The 18,059-nt window shown below is 53.0% G+C and overlaps 7 protein-coding genes across 7 annotated transcripts; 5 read left to right on the forward strand and 2 right to left on the reverse strand.

The window, feature by feature from the left end:
- Window positions 1-652: 652 nt before the first annotated feature.
- CPAR01_14884 (uncharacterized protein) lies at window positions 653-1,684 on the forward strand (the record flags this gene model as incomplete). The annotated part of the gene is made up of 5 exons (XM_060499134.1): window positions 653-681; window positions 749-1,026; window positions 1,084-1,277; window positions 1,356-1,424; window positions 1,493-1,684. 5 exons carry the CDS (start codon window positions 653-655, stop codon window positions 1,682-1,684), a joined length of 762 nt encoding a protein of 253 aa, XP_060342059.1.
- Window positions 1,685-3,326: 1,642 nt separating this feature from the next.
- CPAR01_14885 (FAD binding domain-containing protein) lies at window positions 3,327-4,922 on the forward strand (the record flags this gene model as incomplete). Its single annotated transcript, XM_060499135.1, has 1 exon — window positions 3,327-4,922. One exon carries the CDS (start codon window positions 3,327-3,329, stop codon window positions 4,920-4,922), a length of 1,596 nt encoding a protein of 531 aa, XP_060342060.1.
- Window positions 4,923-6,478: 1,556 nt separating this feature from the next.
- Window positions 6,479-9,491, forward strand: CPAR01_14886 (uncharacterized protein; the record flags this gene model as incomplete). The annotated part of the gene is made up of 8 exons (XM_060499136.1): window positions 6,479-6,743; window positions 7,174-7,447; window positions 7,592-7,983; window positions 8,061-8,187; window positions 8,253-8,668; window positions 8,736-8,894; window positions 8,949-9,046; window positions 9,111-9,491. Coding segments are annotated over 8 exons (2,112 nt in total), but the record flags the coding sequence as incomplete, so codon positions are not given.
- Window positions 9,492-10,072: 581 nt separating this feature from the next.
- On the reverse strand, window positions 10,073-11,008 carry CPAR01_14887 (uncharacterized protein; the record flags this gene model as incomplete). The annotated part of the gene is made up of 1 exon (XM_060499137.1): window positions 10,073-11,008. The coding sequence occupies one exon, from the start codon at window positions 11,006-11,008 to the stop codon at window positions 10,073-10,075; it is 936 nt and encodes a 311-aa protein (XP_060342062.1).
- Window positions 11,009-12,978: 1,970 nt separating this feature from the next.
- On the forward strand, window positions 12,979-14,068 carry CPAR01_14888 (uncharacterized protein; the record flags this gene model as incomplete). Its single annotated transcript, XM_060499138.1, has 3 exons — window positions 12,979-13,049; window positions 13,106-13,213; window positions 13,282-14,068. The coding sequence occupies 3 exons, from the start codon at window positions 12,979-12,981 to the stop codon at window positions 14,066-14,068; spliced, it is 966 nt and encodes a 321-aa protein (XP_060342063.1).
- A 155-nt stretch (window positions 14,069-14,223) lies between these two features.
- On the forward strand, window positions 14,224-14,763 carry CPAR01_14889 (uncharacterized protein; the record flags this gene model as incomplete). Its single annotated transcript, XM_060499139.1, has 1 exon — window positions 14,224-14,763. One exon carries the CDS (start codon window positions 14,224-14,226, stop codon window positions 14,761-14,763), a length of 540 nt encoding a protein of 179 aa, XP_060342064.1.
- A 486-nt stretch (window positions 14,764-15,249) lies between these two features.
- Window positions 15,250-16,908, reverse strand: CPAR01_14890 (uncharacterized protein; the record flags this gene model as incomplete). Its single annotated transcript, XM_060499140.1, has 1 exon — window positions 15,250-16,908. The coding sequence occupies one exon, from the start codon at window positions 16,906-16,908 to the stop codon at window positions 15,250-15,252; it is 1,659 nt and encodes a 552-aa protein (XP_060342065.1).
- Window positions 16,909-18,059: the final 1,151 nt, after the last annotated feature.

Below are 18,059 nucleotides of genomic sequence, written 5' to 3' on the forward strand. Positions count from 1 at the left end.
CTATCTGGTCGATAATGGATTTTGAGCCAATAGCAACACTCTTACTCCTAATTCATAGGAATCGTGTTAGTTGGGTCTAGGTATTCCGGGGGAACATTGGTGTTGGCTCAACATTCTAAGCAAGAGAGGCTTCAGCAGGGCCATGAAACGACATTCAGGAAATCCATAGCTTAGCGATATTGACTTCACTAGTAGCACAATTAATTTGTGCTCCAGCAAATTCATATTGATGACGTGCAAAAGTTGCGGCAATATCTTCAACGTAGTTGAGACTAGCCATTTCAACAATCAACTCACGTCACTATTAAGAATGAGATGCAATGAAGCATTTAACCTCACTACACAAGAATGTTCCGACATGTTGTTGGCAATTTAACACTTAGGGAAAACACATGCTAAAATGACTGGCTGAGAGAAGACGCAAAATTACGGGATGGCGCCTTGGCAAGGCACTCTTTCAGGGCAACACAGCTCAGCTGGTTCGAATCAGCCGCACACTAGCGCGCTGTCGCAGAACATGAGAGCGATGACGGCGATATAACATGGACGGACAATTGCGAAACCGCGATAAATATAATGAAGACAGAGAACCATAATAAGATCAATCAATTTGGGTGCGTGAGCCCGACCAAGAATACATCTTGGACCAAACATGGACCATACTCCGATCCCAAGTCGCCTGTAAGTCCATCCGCCATCCTCCTCATCACTCATTCCCTCCATAGAGCCACTACTGAAGAACAAATAGAGGCATATTTCGTCTCAAAGAAGCCGACACAAAATCAGGACTCTTTTCGCGACTCGGCAAAAAGTACATCTTCGCAGTGGCGGAGAAGTACCCCCTGAATTTAGACGACGCCTTGATCCTCATCTACTTCCCACTAATACCCTACGGCTCGAGCGATGCGATAATCTTTATACGAAGTAAATCCGACAGGGGCTTTCGCAAATATGGTGCCGTTGTCGCAAGGGGCGATCCGCAGTTTGAGATTGAGATACAGCATTACCCGGCTGAAAGCGCGACTGGTAAGTAATCTGAGATACCGGGCTCAGTCTCTGAGAGACTGATTCAGACGTCAAAAGATCCCCAGTCCCTAATGATCAAGAAAACAGCACACTTTCACTCACTCGCGGACGTGATCTCTCAACGCCAAGACAAAAAGACAATAGACACGGTCAAGATTGGTCTCAAATTCCGGCGAAGTTGGGTCGGGTCGCCGGAGTACACAGAGTGGAAAGAAGAGGCCGGGACTCCCGTAAAGTACAGGACTGAGGATGTAAGTATTCTTACAGTTTATGAGTCACAACTATTTCCAGAGTCTAAAGTAAAATTGTTAACGTCTGGACCAATGTAGTTCAAAGTATGGGACGACACCAACGCCCAGATCGTGATGTTGTTCCATCACTTCAACCGAGCCAAGAAGGTAGGCTGAGAACTCTATTTCTGGAAGTTCAACGGCCAGTGAAAGCTCAACTAATCATTCAAGTCCAGCCCGCAGGGGCCAGACTCTCCATAGACTTGGTGCAGAAAAGCGACGATTCGAATGAGTATCTCATCTACCCGGGGCACACGCTTTCGGTTCTTGCCAAGGCCACGACGCATGCTCTCTTGGCTTGGAACTACTGGACGCATGATCTGCAGGAAGCATCACCGATTCGGAGAGACGAAGAAGAACCTTCTTAATGTCGCTGAGGGAGGTCGTTGGACGCAGGCACTTGCTATCGACAATGTACAGTGTAGCAATCACAATCCTTCTACTCTGTCACCTCCTTCTCTTATCTTACTCACGAGGTAATGTATTTCTTATTGGAAATGCTAGTGTGTGGAATGCGTTACATACTTCTTTGTCTCTTTGTTCTAAAATAAAGAAGAAGAAAAAAAGGTGTAATAAAATATGCTTATCTCCTTGGTCGTAAAACAGTTTGTCAGGCATTGGCGAGGTTTCGGTCCTTGTGCACCAGGTGTAGGTAGGTGAGAGTAGAGTCACCGCCACCCTCGCTTCGCGCTTTCCTACCTTTTCCATCAAATCGAGACCTAATACTTACCATTTACCTTACTATACTGCAACTTTAGAAAATCCTAGACTCTCCTTCTTCTGAGCTCGTCTCTCACTTTCCAAGCTGAAACGGATTGCATCTCCTTCTTCACTTTAGGCCTGCATTGAGTATTGGAATGCGACTTCTCAAAGCGCCAGAGAGAGATCTTTGATCTGGATATCTCAATTAATGTCGGAGCCGAGATTCTTTCTTTCCGACTAGTTCATCCTGTGAAGGTAAGTGGCAGACTCTCAGTTGAGGGCTCTAAATGGCCCTTATCTCGAGGTTCCAAAGTCTATCTCATTTGACTTTTGCCAAGAGACACATCAGATGCATGTTCCCCAACAAACGAGGGCCACATAACAACCTCTGGAGAAATGCGTCTTGAAACACCCCAAGTAAACCCTCAAAGGCATGAATACTGATCTTGCTTGCTTTATAAAAGTTCGAGTGAGGGACTTCCATGACTGGACTTATAATCAATTCCTGCATTGCCCGAGATCGACGAGAAAAGCTCTCCGTTGGATCTTCGTCGCAGCATCCAGATGACTATCTCAGCCTTCACTCTGCACACTTTCCAAGACCGGGCGACCCACAAAGTCGGAGCATCGGGAGTCAAAGCGACCGACCTCCGATACCTCACGTGACTCGCCTCATCCATAGATCCCAGCTGCAACTCCCGCCCGCCGACTACAAGCTAATTTCAACCACCGCCAGCCAACGCATTCATCGTCCCAAGTGGCCCAGGAAGGACAGCCAAGTCCAGGCAGAATACACTTTACCGTTCAAAGTAAGGCCATCGCCAGCTAGAAGAATGTTACGACCCCATTGCCCCGCGTGCGACCAGCCTCAATCTGGCCCCGGTTCCCGTATCTGTCCTTGACATGCGTTGTGTGGACAACCCTGCACCTCAATCAAATTGCGTGTTTCCCCGTCTTACCTCTCGCCCGCGGACTTCTCCCTCGACAATCTGGCAATGAACGTGACGTACGCGGTTATGATGAAGCACGGAGCTTGTGAAGGCGAGGTGCCGACGTGTTCGTTCAGCTGATGTTGGGCATGGAAACTCTGGTCCTCTTTGAAGCATATCGAGTCCCCTAGATGTTCCGCAGTATGACCCAAACGAACTTACGCGGGAAAAAGATGTTATTTAAAGTAGCATCCCGCCTTGCCTCGTCGCGGTTGGCGTCTGCTGCCATCGCCCACTCAGAAGCACTAACACACCAATGCATTCACCATCAGAGAAAAGACCATTGACATCGTCAACCAAGAGATCATCACTACCGAAAATGAGCGAAACAGATGTTCTCATCATCGGCGCCGGCCCCACGGGCCTTACTCTCGCACTCGAGCTCTCGGTGCAGAGCATCCCCTTCCGCATCATCGACAAGGCCCCCGTCCCGTCAGACAAGTCCCGCGCCCTGGCCGTGCAGCCGCGCTCACAGGAGCTCCTCCACCGCCACCCCCACATCGCAGAGTCCATGCTCGCCGAGGGCACCCCGGGACCCGGCGTCAACATCTACTGCAACAAGCGCCATCTCGTCACCGGCACTTTTGACGACCTCGGCTTCGACGATACCCGCTTCGGACTGCCGTTGTGGATCTCCCAGGTCGACACCGAGGCTGCCATGCTGCGGCAGCTGGAGGTTTATGGCGGTACTGTGGAGCGGGGTGTGTCGGCGGACGATATCAAACAAGACGGCGTCCGCGCGAGCACCACTTTGACAAAAAGCACCTCGAAGGAGGTCGTACGGGCAAAGTACATTGTCGGCTGCGACGGTGCACATAGCGTCGTGCGGCACAGCGCCGACGTGACGTTTGAGGGTGCGCAATATCCTCAGCAATTCATGCTCTGCGACGCTAAAGTGAAAGGCGACTATGACACAGAGCGTGTCTCCCTCTATCTCGGCAGTAGAGTAATGGTCGTCTTTCCTCTCAAGAACGGCGTGGTCCGCTTCGTGGGTGAAAGGTCATCGAGGAGCAAGCGCGAGGGCGACCCGGACAAGGAGGAGATTGAAGAATTTGTGGAGGAGATGATGGGGAAGAAGTTGGAGATTGAAGAGACGCTGTGGCTGACGAGCTTCCGGTGGAACTGCCGCGGTGTTAATAACTACCGCGACGGACGGCTATTTATGGCCGGCGACGCGGCGCACATCCATTCCCCTGCGGGCGGCCAGGGTATGAACACTGGCATTCAGGACGCCATCAACTTAGGCTGGAAGCTCGCGGCCGTAATCCGCGGCGAGAAGGAGGAGGCATTTCTAGACACATACAACGAAGAGCGACACCCGGTCGGACAGCACCTCCTCACGGGCACAGATCGCATGTTCACCATGGTGTCGTCGCAAAACACAATCTTCACAACAGTGCGGAACTGCTTGATGCCGTGGATCGTGCCCCGGATCTGGAGCAACAAGGCGCGACGGCTGTCGCTGTACACGTTTATCTCGCAAATGGCCATCAAGTACCGCAACAGCTCCATTGTCGGCACGGCAGTCGGCTTTGATGGGCCTGTCAGGGGCGGCTGGCGGGCGCCGGACGGGCAAGTCACAGACGAGAGGGGCGAGAAGGGCAAGTGGTTGCTCGGGATGACGAGCGCGCGGGACCACACGATTTTCCTGTTTGCAGGCGGTGCGGGGGACGACGAGGAGAACTTGGACAAGGCGGAGGAGAAGATTGTCACGGACGGAAGGTTCAAGGAGTACGGTGTTATCAAGATCTACGCCGGGGAGACGGTTGGAAAAGGGGGCTACAAGGACGTGGACGGAGTGCTGCACAAGCGGTACGGGTTCGAAAAGGGGGCCGGGATGGTGGTCGTGAGGCCGGATGGGTATGTTGGGTTTATCGGCCCGGCGGAGTGCGTGGAGGAGTTCTTGTCAATGTGACGGCGGGGCCTGTATGCCGATGGGGTTTGGAAGAGTGTCAAGATGGCTGGGAGTAATCGTAATGGGTTAGGTGTCATGAAGAGGTAAAGGCCGTTGTTGAGACAAAGCCGGGAGTTTGGGAAGACGAGGATAAACCTCTCCGCTCTACAGCAAAGTGCAGAATCGAATTCACAGAAATCGTTACGAAGTATCTTGGCGAGAAAACCGTTTGAATGAAACGAGTCAACAACTTTACTGCATTGCTCGGCCTTACGCTCGGCGGCTCAACCGAATCGAATTAATGAAAGCCGCAGCCGCGAACGCGCCGGTACTTGGCATGGCATGTGGGGGGCGAGGGAGGGAACGGGTTGCGACTACAACGTCCGAGGGGCCGGAGACTCTCCGAGCCAACGACCGCGGAAGCAGCCATGTTCCCTCCTCCGCAGAGCCTCCTTTTTCGCCATGTCGAGTTGACAGCTGCTTGATGTGGAGGAGGTTACCAGCGATGTCAGGAGGTAGGTAGGTAGACACCTAGGAGTTTGCATGTGTATGGAATGAGACGGCGTTACAATGGCACTAGGACGGAGCCTTTGGAACGAGGAAGAGATTACATCAGACTGACAGGAGGAAAGAAGGTGTCTATCTGTAAATGGAAATGGAGACGAGGGAGAAAAAACGCGGCCAACGTGGAGTCCCCGCATCGTAATAGTGTGACGAATGCATCGTCTGCTGTGGGCTTTGCTATTCGGTCCGATCGGCCCCCATGAGCCTCTCCAGGACGGGATTTTTCAACGGGGTTTGAGCAATGCAAGATTCGGGGTGGGAGATGCAGTGAGTCGTCAGTTTTCTTTTTTGTGGATTGTTCCCGCCTCGTTCCATGGTGGGAAGTGACGACCGGAGGGCGGGGATAAGGACGTGGATGAATCGGAGAATTCGACCCAAGTCTGTTTCGCGATCTCATCGTTCAGTGTAACCACATAACCCAAAGGATGAGGTAGAAACGAACTGCATTCTCGGTTGCCCACTTTGCTGAATTTGTCCTGTCTAGGAACTGAGTACAAGGAACTGAGTAAGGTACCTACTATGTAAGGTTGGTTGTGAAAGATGGTTTACTAAGACAGGTACGTACTCGCGGCGCTGACCGCCGAGGCGAGGAAGCCACGGATCGACGGAATTAAGCTTCGACTACGGCGATGGCCCCGGCACGCCTCGCCCGTTTCAGAGCCGCGGATGGAGTCTCCACCAAGCGACGTCATCGCTGCACCTTTGCCAACGTCAAACGTCAACGTCAACAGCGCGCCTTCTCGCCTTGCCTTACCTACCTTTCCAGGTTATGTACCTACGTTATTGTGAAGGAATGAACGTGGGTACGTAGCGGTGATCAAGTATGCGGGGTGCAGATTCCCACTCCGTTCTTTTCCATCTTTTCCCGTCCCCTGCTGCCATGCTTTGGTTGGACTCTTGACTCAGTCCGCGTCGTGGACTGCCACGGTTTGGCCGAACCATCATGTCATCCCTTCGGCCATTGAGAGTAGAGACAAGAGAAAGATGCATACAGAACGACCGCTCGCACATAGCCGGCCGGGCTCAACCCCGAAACTCTGAATATCCCTGCTCCCAACTGTGGCCAATGGACCACTAACCTCGAGTCTGTCTCTGATGCATTGGGGCTGACTGATTCCCCGCCATCCATCCATCCTTTCCCATCGTTCGAGTCGGCCCGGCCTAATCAGCGTCGATACCAGCGAGCGGCCATCGCGCCCTGGGACCAACCATGGGTCTTGACCTTGGTTTCCCGCTTTGCTGCTGCCGAAGCTGCATGTTCTACCTTGGCAGCCACAGGTAGGTAGACCGTAGAACCGAGACCTGAGGCCCCTGGGACGCATGCCACTAACGCCGCCGCACCATGACGATGACATCGTTGTGTTATCCACACTAGTCAGGCGCCTTTCCCATCACCGCCCGATCCGTCACCCATTACCCCACAGACTGGCGACGAGCACACTAGGGGTACCTCTGGGCAGGTAGCCGCGATAGATTTAGCGGCGACGCCTTGTTACTGGTAGAGCTTGTCTGGGGTTGGCTGGCGTGCCCCGGCCCCATGTTGGTTCGGGACTAATTGACGGGGCCCCCACTATGGGAGAGATGATGCCGCTAGTCGGAGGAATTCAACGTATGTAGTTCCCTTTCTTGGCTTTCTATATAGACTACGTCTGATGCCGCTTTCCCAAACAATGGCAGCCCAAGACAAATGTTTGTTGGTCTAGTCTAGTCCAGGGTAAATTTGGTATTCATCGGGATTGGGAAAACACAGCACGGGTTCCAGCACTAATTCTTCCACGCTCGGTCCGCTTCACCGTTTGCTCTTCACCTTTTCTTTCACCTTCCCTCTCACAAATTACAACCACTCTCACCAATCGACGACAACACACAACTGGATCGATTTCTCATACTGAGCCTTTCATCATGGGATGGTTTGGCTTGAAGGGCGGGTGGCTCACCTTTTGGGTCACCATCGCCTGCGCGACAGACATGACACTCTTCGGGTACGTCTGCTCCTTTCTTCCATCCTCCTCACCTCAGCTCACCTTCCACCATTCACCAATTCTTTTCACCCTCAAACTCCTTCCCCACAGAGCCTCATCTTCCAACCTTCCGCTCTCAGGATCTTTAATCTAACACCCCACCAGCTACGACCAAGGCGTCTTCGGCGGCGTCATCGTAACAGATGACTTCCTCCAAACGATGGGCATCGTCGGCAACGACAAGCTCCAATCCACCGTCACCGCAATCTACGACATTGGCTGCTTCCTCGGCGCAATTTCCACCATATGGATTGGCGAGCGCCTCGGCCGCAAGAACACCATTCTCGTCGGCACCACAATCATGTCTATTGGCGCCATCCTGCAGACCGCCGCTTTTGGCCTCCCGCAAATGTTCGTCGGCCGCGTCGTCGCGGGTATTGGGAACGGCATTAATACCAGTACCGCGCCGGTGTGGCAGGGCGAGACGAGTAAGGCGAGTTGGCGAGGCAAGTTGATTGTTATTGAGATGATTATGAACATCTTTGGGTTCTCGCTGAGTATGTCTTCCTCGTCCTTTCCCTCTCTGGATATCTCCCGGCCTCATTCTTCGGTACCAGATACTAACGATGAGCAGGTAACTGGGTCACGTTTGGCTTCTCGTACCTCACCGGCTCCATCTCGTGGCGCGTTCCCCTGGCCTTCCAGTTCTTCTTCATCTTCATCCTCTACGGCACCGTCCCCTGGTTGCCTGAGTCACCTCGGTACGTCCCCTTCCTAGTCCCAGAAATATCACCCGCTGGATTCCTATGACTGACAATAACTCCAGCTGGCTCATGGCTCAAGGCCGCGTCGCCGAAGCCGAACAGATCCTTGCCGACCTGGAAGACATGCCTGTCGACGATGCTTATATCCAGACTCAGTCCAAGGACATCCAGTGGGCCATCAACTACGAAAGAGAGAATACCGTCCCCTGGTCGGACCTCCTCCGAGGCCGGACCGGCGAGTCGTCGGGAACGTCCACCATCCGGCGTATATTCCTCGGGTGTGGAACCCAGGCCATGCAACAATTTTCCGGAATTAATGTTACAAGTTACTATTTGCCTCTCGTTCTCATCAATTCCGTCGGTTTGGACAATAAACTAGCGAGGTTACTGGCGGCGTGTAACTCTGTCAGCTACTTCTTGTTCAGTTTGATTGGAATTCCCAACGTGGAGAGATGGGGAAGGCGAAAGATGATGATGTGTAAGTTGTGGAAACGTCGAATCCAGGCCCGATGAATACGCACAGGACAGCTGATTGTTGCAAACAGACGGTGCCTTTGGCCAATTCATGTGCTACGCCGTCATTACCATCTGTATTCGTTACAATGAAATGGCTGGCCTGGCACCAGAGACGCAGTCCCAGTGGGCAAAGGCTTCAATCGCCTTCTTCTTCTTGTACTACGTCTTCTTTGGCATTTGCTGGCAGGGTACGTCAAGTCCTTTCCCGATTCTTTGGGTCAATGTTTGCTAATTCGATACAGGTGTGCCTTGGCTGTACCCCACCGAGATCAACAGCTTGTCCATGCGTACAAAGGGAGCCGCTCTCGGCACCGCAACAAATTGGATTGTCAACTTCATGGTACGTCTCCCACGATTCTCCTCCGATGCAAATAAAAGCACATAGAGACCTAACCCACCAACAGGTCGTCGAGATCACACCACCAGGCATCTCTTCCCTCGGCTGGCAATTCTACATCATCTGGACAGTCTTCAACTTCTCCTTCATCCCCATCGTCTATCTCTTCTACCCTGAAACAGCAGACCGCTCTCTCGAGGACGTGGACCGTTTCTTCGCAGACAACCATGATATTTTCGTCTTCCGCGATAAGGACGCCACGAGCTCAAAGCGGCCGATGAAGTACATCGCGCAGGAGGAGGAGGCGATTACGAAGCGGAACAGTCGGGGCGGTGTGCCTGGCGGGGAGGAGGAGGATATGTTGAGGCGAAGAGGGGCTGTGGAGAAGATGAAGAAGGGGCGTGAGGATGAAGAGCTGGCGTTCGGAGAGCATAAGGAGAGGAGATAGGCGGGGCCTCCTATGTTTGTTGGTGGAGTGTACGATCTAGATGAGATATTTACGAGTTATGATGGTAAAAGTTTCATGATACATGATGGTTATCGAATATTGTGCTTCGACGATTGACCTGTCGAGTTTGGGATGCCATCTTCTGACATAACCGTCTAATGGCTGCCATCGCCAGGAGACCTCGATGGACTCTGGTCGTACACAAGAATAGACATGGAAAACGTCACCAACTTTGCGCAGTCTTCTTCTAAGATCCCGGGTGATTCCATTCTATAGATCTGTCTATGCTGATCTGATTCGGTCTGGATAAGGTCTCGGGGGGCGCGTTGTCAATCTGTCAGTCCGCGGACCTCATGATGTCCCCACTACCCCTCCCCGGCTTCGTCTTGCCTCTTTGATCCTTTCTGCTTTGTCTCTCTACCCTTCCCTTTCGCTCACTCTGATTCTCCTTTCGCATCGGTCCTTGGCTTTCTTGTCGATAGAATCAAAACCGGTCATCTACGTCACGGAATAGACAGTCAGCAACGAAGAGAGATTCAATAGATAGTACTCACACCAGGAACCCTCTACTTGCCCTCATCTCAAGCATCAAAAGGTGTATCACACGCCGCAGCTCTCAGCCATCCCGCGTAGGCAACAGGCTTCTCTCTGCTTCTTTTGACGATGGAAACAGAAAAGGTTCCGCCGTGGGCCCCGGGAGAGGGTAGTTGGCCAGGGGTAGAAGAGGAATCTTGGCTGATGTTCATCGCGGGGAACACGAACATGATGAGGTGGACATGGTCGGTGATAGCGGCGTGGTTGATTCGGAGGCTGAGGCAGGTGTCTGCGATATGCTTCAGCCATTTCTGGGTTGTGGGCTGGAGGCGAGAGACGTCGGGGCCGACGATGGAGGTACCCTCGTCGTGGTTGTTCTCGTTCTTGTTCTTGTTCTTCTCCTCCACCTTGCGCAAGTCGCTGACCAGGGCGTCAAAGGTACCAAAGGGCCTCACCTCGATCATGGCGAACCGACGACGACGACGGGTACTGAGTGGAAAGCTCCGAGGCAGGATCTCGGCTGGATCGTGGAGGGCCACGAGAGAGTACACGGCTCTCTTCAATTCCCATAACCCCGTATCCTGCCAACTGTGTTTGACCACAGACGGGATGGGCTGCGTGGGATGGCGGCGGAGGAGATGGAACACGAAAGGGTGAGCGGGATCAAAGAGCTGATCGCACACGTCGAAGGCGGTGGCACCCCAGCGCAAGTCGTTTCTGACTCCCACCAGTTGTCGGTCTTTGAGGGGCTCCAGGTGGGCGTCGGTTTGGAAGCATTCCTGGACCAGATTGATGTAGAGCATGGGGTCGACGAAGGTAACGTGGGTGAAGTCGCTCATTTGCAGACTGGTCGCGGTCTCTGGGGGCGGTAAGGGAGGATCGGCGGGCTCACCGTAGGGGGGGAACCAGTCGGCGAGGTCATCGTCGAGGCCGAAGAGTAACGTCTTGGCTGATAGCGGCATCTGGGCGGGCAGCGGAGGCATTCTGAGCTCTTGATGCAGCTGGAGATGATGTTGGCGACGTGTAGAAGGCGTAAAGGCTGGCTATATTAGCGAATGAAGAAGGTGAGGCAATCCGTTCCAGCTTGAAAAGTGAGAGACGGCTTAAGAAAAGGGAGGAATCCAGAGTCTTCTGGGTTTGTGGTGCAATGATTCGAATAATTCAGTAAGAAACAATTCAGTAAGAAATAATTCAGTGAGTGCCAGGTCTAGATTTGATAAATATGGTGGGAAGGTGCGACGGGGGCGGGGGGAAGGGGGGGCGGTGACTCTGTACTCACCCACACGTGGTGCATGGCCATTCAGAGTCCTTAACTGATAGTCTGCCACTTATATCACAGGAATAACTGTTTCGGAAGGAGACAGCCTCAGCTCAGACGTCGATTTGGATGCCCAGATCAAAGAACGTCGCATCCCAATGGCTCAAGACAGACTTGGAGTCATTGCTGATTTGTTGTTGGCATGAACCTCATTGGCTTCCTAATTTGGTACCTTGAAAGACATCTCCTTGTTTAACGGCAGTATTCCCTTCCTGAAACTGCTTCAGCTTCTTTCACGACATGGAAACTGCGGACAACAATGTAGTATAGCTCGGGCATATCTCGCTCATGTCACACGAAATGGGGAGCGTCTTGCAGGACGCTTGACACACACTGCTGTCAAATTCCCGTGGAATCCGGGTTAAACACACTGAAAGCACTGTGTTCTTGACTCTACCTCTATCATTACAACTGAGAACAACATAAGAAACAACTGGGAACAGTTCAAACTTGGTCCCTCCTCCACGTATACCATTAATATCAGTTCCTAAGTGTCGTTCATAAGCCGACAATCCCTCCTTGTTTCTGGGAGAATCATCTTTCCATCCTCGCTTCGAGGTTTATTTCTTTCGTCCTCTCATCTGACATTAACCCTCCAGAGATATTAGTTTCAATGTCCCACATTCCAGCCCAGTATCGTTTCATCCGTCTATCCTACATGGCTAATCCAAGATTGCTGATTTGCGTCTGATAGCACATCGTCCTTTTTGATGAGATGCAAGTATCCGAGCTTGCCTCGCTTCCTCCTCTCATCGCATCCAGATTTCTATGAACATTTCGGATGAAATTTTTGGGCATTCAACTGATACATCAAATTCTGAAATCCATCTTGGCACCGACGATGTTTCCTCCCGGCGCTTAGTCCGGCACAAGTTTTGGGCAAGTTCTTCTTCTGCAACTGAAACTTATCCTTGGAGATTGCAGAGGTCGCATAGGTAGTAACACAGGTAACAAAGGTGCCTCATTCCCTAGCATAGGGGGTTCCTTTCCGGGCAAACACCACCTTTGTTCTGATTTCCTTTCTAAGCCTCGATCGAAGTACAAGCCGCGAATTCTAGACACTTGTTAAGGTATCTTTTAGAGGATTTGAATCTCCTATAGGCATCTTCATTCTTTGGGCTTTTGGCAAATTTCCTATTAGTTGGTCAGGTAAATCCAAACATCGTGGACTCGGGTGTTCGGCGCTATTTTGCCTGGGACAGGTGAGCTGTCCTTGCCGGTTTTTCCTAGCCGTAACTTGCTGCGAAAGTACTTCTATGTTCCTCCTTGTGTCAATGTCAAGGTAGTTTTCCTTCACCTTTTCAAGATCCTTCTCAATGTGATCCCAACTTTTGTTTCATCCTTCCATCGCAGAGGCCTTAGGTCTTTCTCCTCATCCGGCCCGTATTAAGGCAACTTTAAAACCTTGAGGTGCCTCATTTCATTCGTTTATACCTTTGCGGGTAACCGGGGAAGTTCGAACTCATGCGCCACCGAAATCACTCTGCCCTCTCTAATCGACTTTTTCCCTTACACTTTCGCACCGTCGAAACGTGTTTTTCCCTACACAAAATCCCTTTCATTCCTCACCGTTTCGCCTTCTCGCATCTTGAGAAACTTACACTCTCTCCCCGCCAGGCCTGATCAAACCTCATCATGTCAGACTCTGGCATGCCGGAAGCAAGTGGAGAGGATGAGCGCCAGCGACAAATTCACCTTTGGACAGAGTTCGGGCGTTATAAGCCAGGAGAAGTCTTGACGCTCTCTTGACGCTCTGTCCCAGAAGCTCTGGTATACCCTACGGCCTTCCAGAGTACGGATCAGAAAGGCCCGAGTCCAATGAGTGGCTCCTCCCGACTTCGACCCCACAGTTGAGCAGCCGGGTCACGAAGTGCAGGTCGAGGCCATCAGATGCTTGAAGGGTGACATCGAGGGTAGTGCACTTATCCTCCTTTGCAGGGTCACTAAGACACCATCCATCAGCCGCGACACTCGTCATCGTCTTACCCTCGGGCTCAGGATCGTCCTCAAAATCTTCGACCCAACCTTCCTCCTTCTGTATCAGCTCTCCTACTTCTTCGGACTCATACCCAGCGAAGTTTCCAACCAACTATATAGTCGGGAGGCTAATGCCTATAAGTACTTCTACGAGCAAAAGATCACGGGTGATCCTCACATGGTACCGCAGTACTACGGCAGCTGGGCGCTCGAGTTCGACGCTAGCGATTCACCTGAACCTGGCAGATCCTCTTCACCCAGAACCCTCCAATGGAGATGTGTAGGCGCGATTCTCATCGAGTGCATTGCGGACCGCTCGCTTGAAAAGATGTGTGAACGAGACCACAGCGGAGCCTTGATTGCCGATAAGGCTTCCCTTCCCTACATCGATCACGCAAGCAGTGCGTCGAAAGTTCTGTCTCTGAACGACTCTGCATCGCGGCTGAAAGTCTTGAAGAAGGTTATACACGGCGGTGTTTACTTCGAGCATATTGGCCCCGTCATCAAGGGTCTCGATCCCCATGACATCGTCCTCACTTTCCTCCAGAACACCCGAGACCGACAGACCCCAGAAAGCATCCGCCCTGTCCTTCTCGACTACAGCTTCTGTGTTGTGTGGTCCCAGTCCCATGAAAGCACCCACGGGCGGCTCGACGAGTTAGACGAAGAAGCACCGCCGATCCCCCGCAGATATGTGATGAACAAGTACCCGATGCAACGACTTCCATTTCCTCCGAATCCGACGTGATTCTACAATGCTAGCCAGCTGCAGGAGTTCAGAGGCTGGTTCTCAACCGAGTGGACGGAAAAGGTGCCAGGGGACTACGAGGTCTGGGCCGCGAGCGAATTTGGAGATCCCACGCAGGAGGGAGCTATTCGACTGAAGACATGCTTACGGAGAAAATGCATGAAGCATGGAAGACGGGTCAAGAGCAATACGATCGGGAGAAGCCTATGCTCATCGAACAGGGAAAATACGACCTGATCATCGAGGATAGTGACGTCCATCCAACTCCGAAGGAGAAGCGTCTAGCCAAAGCCGAGGCGGATCACAAGTTTATGGTCGAGTCTTCTAGAAAGGAGAGGGAGTTTCTGCGGCGGATCGGCCATCCAATTTCAGCTGAACTTGAGGCCGAATGTAAGGATCAGCCACCTTCAGCTGAACTTGAGGCCGCTTGTGAGGATCAGCCACTACCTGAGACGGGATCAGAGGATGAGCCAACTCCAAGACCTGACGATCATTCAAAATGGAAGTCGCGCAAGAGATCTAAGCTTGATTCGAGTTCGCCAGACAGTATTCGAGGTCATTTCAAGAATACTCGAGTTGGCAAAGAAGGCGAGGAGGACACCGATGACGACGAGGAAGACGCCGATGATAATGAGGGGGACACAGTTGTTGGCGAGTACACCGATCACGGCGGTGATTCCGAATACGGTCTTTGATGTGTATGTCGTGGGGATTTCTCCGTCTTTACAGGCGCAAAAGATCAATGCGTGGCATTCTTGATCGTGGAAGATAATCTGGCCAAATTGACCGCATGATTATCATGTGTTGGGCCTTCGCACTACTGGCCCTGCAAGAAGCGGGCAAACCAGAGCGTACGACCTCTAACAAGGTTAAGTAGTTTTCAATTGCTTCTTCTATTACTTCCACGTCGTAGTGGAAGGAGAGTAATCAATCAAAATTTTTAGTATGCCGGTATCTCCTACCTTTGACCCCGTGATTAACTGACTGCATTCGACGTCGACCCCAGTCTCACGTCCAACTTCTCAAACTCATCTTGACATTCAATGAGAATGATCGCCATTGCCTAAGTACTAATTCAGTCCTGGGTCTGATGCTTGGAATGTCAGTAGACCTCAATCAGACCAGCCCATCCAAGATAGACCCTAGAACCCAGAGCTCCCCAAGCATCACCTCCTCGTTCCTCACGCCCTCCCAACAACACCCAACAACTCATCGACAACGACTCCCCTGAAAGCCCGATCCAGTCCACAACTGCCACTCTTACCAAACAAACTCTTTTCTTCGTCCTCGTCCTCGTTCTCGCCGCCTCCTCCTCTTCCTTCTGGTTCACCTCCTGCCTCCATGGCCGAGAACGCGACAGCCAACTGCCGCGGATCCAACGCCGCCCGCACGGCAGCCGTATACCTCCCACCCATGACCGCATTCAACGTCCCAAGATGCTCTGCCGCAGAAACAGCACCAACGCCGACACTAGAGCCAGCACTACCCGAAGATGAGGCCATAGACGAAGACGAAGTCGCAGACGCAGACGCAACCTCCGTAATGGGCCGCCCCAGCCCAATCTCCAGCAACAACACCCCCAACGCAAATATATCCCTCCTCTTACCCTCCTCCAGCGCCTCTCCCCCATCGCCACGATCCTCACCGCCACCACGAACCCGACACCGCCTCACCTCCCCCTGCTCGAACCCAGCCCCGACAAGCAACGGCACCGACACTTTCGCCTCATACTCTCCGCCCCTAACCCCAAACCACACATTCTCAGCATGCACGGCGCCATGCACCCGATCAACAGCATGAAGCTCGCTCACCGCCCTCGCAAGCTGTCCCGCAAACCGGATCTTATCCGAGAGGATCCTCGCCGCCGCCTCCCGCCGTCCGCGCGTGAAGTGACCCGTCGGCGAGCCGAGGTGCTCCGACAGTCTGTGGATCTCCGCGCTGCGGCAGCCGTGCAGCGGGGAGGCGTCGTAGAAGAATTCCAGCCGCTGATCCGGGTCCTGCTCCCTGTCTTGATTCCGGTTCTGAGTGAGTACCCGGAAGCCCGTGCAACGGAGGAGGTACGGCGACCGCGCGGCGTGTAACAAGGTAGCGAGCTTGAGCGTTTTGCGGCATATATCCGGGTCATCCCGCGGCATGGCCCTCGTCTCGACAATGGTATTCGCGTCGCGGAACCGCAGGCACGAGGCCGTGACAGACACGCCGTCGACTCCGTCAGCGCCAGGGGTATGACACATATCACCACTCGCGAGGAGCAAGCTTGCGATCAAGGGGGCATCCCCTCTCTGGATTCGAATCTGCCAGATATCGTGCTCGAGACTCGGGTCCCGCCCCACGGCGATATCGCGCAGCTGCACGGCGCGCGTGTCCCGGCTGAAGAGGTCTTGGTTGAGCACGCGCTTGATGGCGAGCACGACGTCGGCGCGGATCTCGTCGTTGAGAGCTTTCACCTGCCTGTGGGTTTCGAGGAGGAGTTTCGGGTACTGCGGGCTTGCGAGGGATGTCTCTGCCGGCCCCGCCGTCACCGGGCTCTGTTGAAAGAGGCGTAGGGTCTCGTTGGCTCGTCTAAAGGAATATCTGCAGATGTTGAGGTCCACCGGCGCGAGGCCGCGGAATGTGGTTGATGATGGCTCGAGGTGGCAGATTTGGTCGTTGTAGATAAGTCTATATAGGGCGGTTGTGCGGTATAGTTCGGACTGGAGCTGGTTCATCTGTCTTCGCGTCTGTAAGTGGATCGTCTTGGTAGCTTTAGCCAAGTCGACTAGTTGACGGGCAGTCTCCTCGGCTCTGAAGACCACTTCCCCCAGACCATTGGTGCTGTCGTTGCTATTGCTATTCGTCATGTCTGCGTCGATATATCGAGTCTTACTCAACTCGTGGACGAGCACATTAACGACGCAGCAGCGGGTTGTTATACACAAACTGGAACCATGTTGGAGGGTATCCCGACACAACGGTTCACTCTCCCGGTTCCGGGGGGTGTTCCCACAGTTGTCGAACCCGGCAGCACGAACGTTACCTCGGAAAACATACGCAGCACACCGGCAAAATTGCGGTACAGTAACTGAATCGGGTTTCAAGAATCAGATCCTGCCCGACTGGCGGCACACGTAGATCTCTGCGGGACACCGAGTCGTGTATCATGCCATTGCGGCAGACACTCAGCTTCCAACGACTTGTCTTTTGGTCGTTTTGCCATCCAACAAAGTCCCCTCCCCCTCCTTCTTTTCGATTTCAGCTTTGCTAGGTTCCTCAACGGAGAGGGGCCCGCCAGGGTATTCAGGAACGAAGCCAGGCCCATGACATCACCCCCGAGAGAATGCATATCATCGGCCTCGAAGGCCGAAATGCTGGGTCCGATGCAGTGGCTCATGTACCATATGTCAAGGAGACTGAGGGGGTTCGGGAACTAGACATGTTGTTGCGGGCCAATGATTCAAGCGCTTAGCAGCCAAGTCACAAGCCAAACGACCCGGCAAAGTTGCCAGCGTGGTGTCAGCAACCCTATTCCAACCACCACGTGGGCTGGCTCGATTCATTGTCGAACAGAGACCCTGACCCGAGCGATATTGGACGTTGGTTATGGGTACGGAGTAGGTACGAAGTACGGGTATGCAAGCTGAAAGTGAGTCGGAAAAAGAAACGTGCCCAGCTTCCTATGAAGGACGGTGAAGGGCCCCTTGGTACCTTTCGCGTGGGACTGATGCGCCACCTGGCGTATCTTAGCTGCCCGTATCGGCCAAGTTCCGCATTGTCAATTCCCATCTTGCCCTCATGGCCATATGGTTTTAGTCCCAGACGGTCGCGGCGGTGTGTGAGGGGGACAGAGGGAGTAAAACAAATAAAAGACAGAAAGCCATTTCCACGTAAGCGATGGAAGGCCAGGGGTTTCATGGCATTAGGGCAGGTCGGCGAGCTTACTCGTCTTCGGCGGCCACGCCGATTCGGGGAGCCTAGTAGTAGTGCCCTCAAGTCTGATCCGTTGATAGGACCT

Source organism: Colletotrichum paranaense (assembly GCF_030867605.1).
Source record: "Colletotrichum paranaense strain IMI 384185 chromosome Unknown Scaffold_17.1, whole genome shotgun sequence".
Classification (NCBI taxonomy): Eukaryota; Fungi; Ascomycota; class Sordariomycetes; order Glomerellales; family Glomerellaceae; genus Colletotrichum; species Colletotrichum paranaense.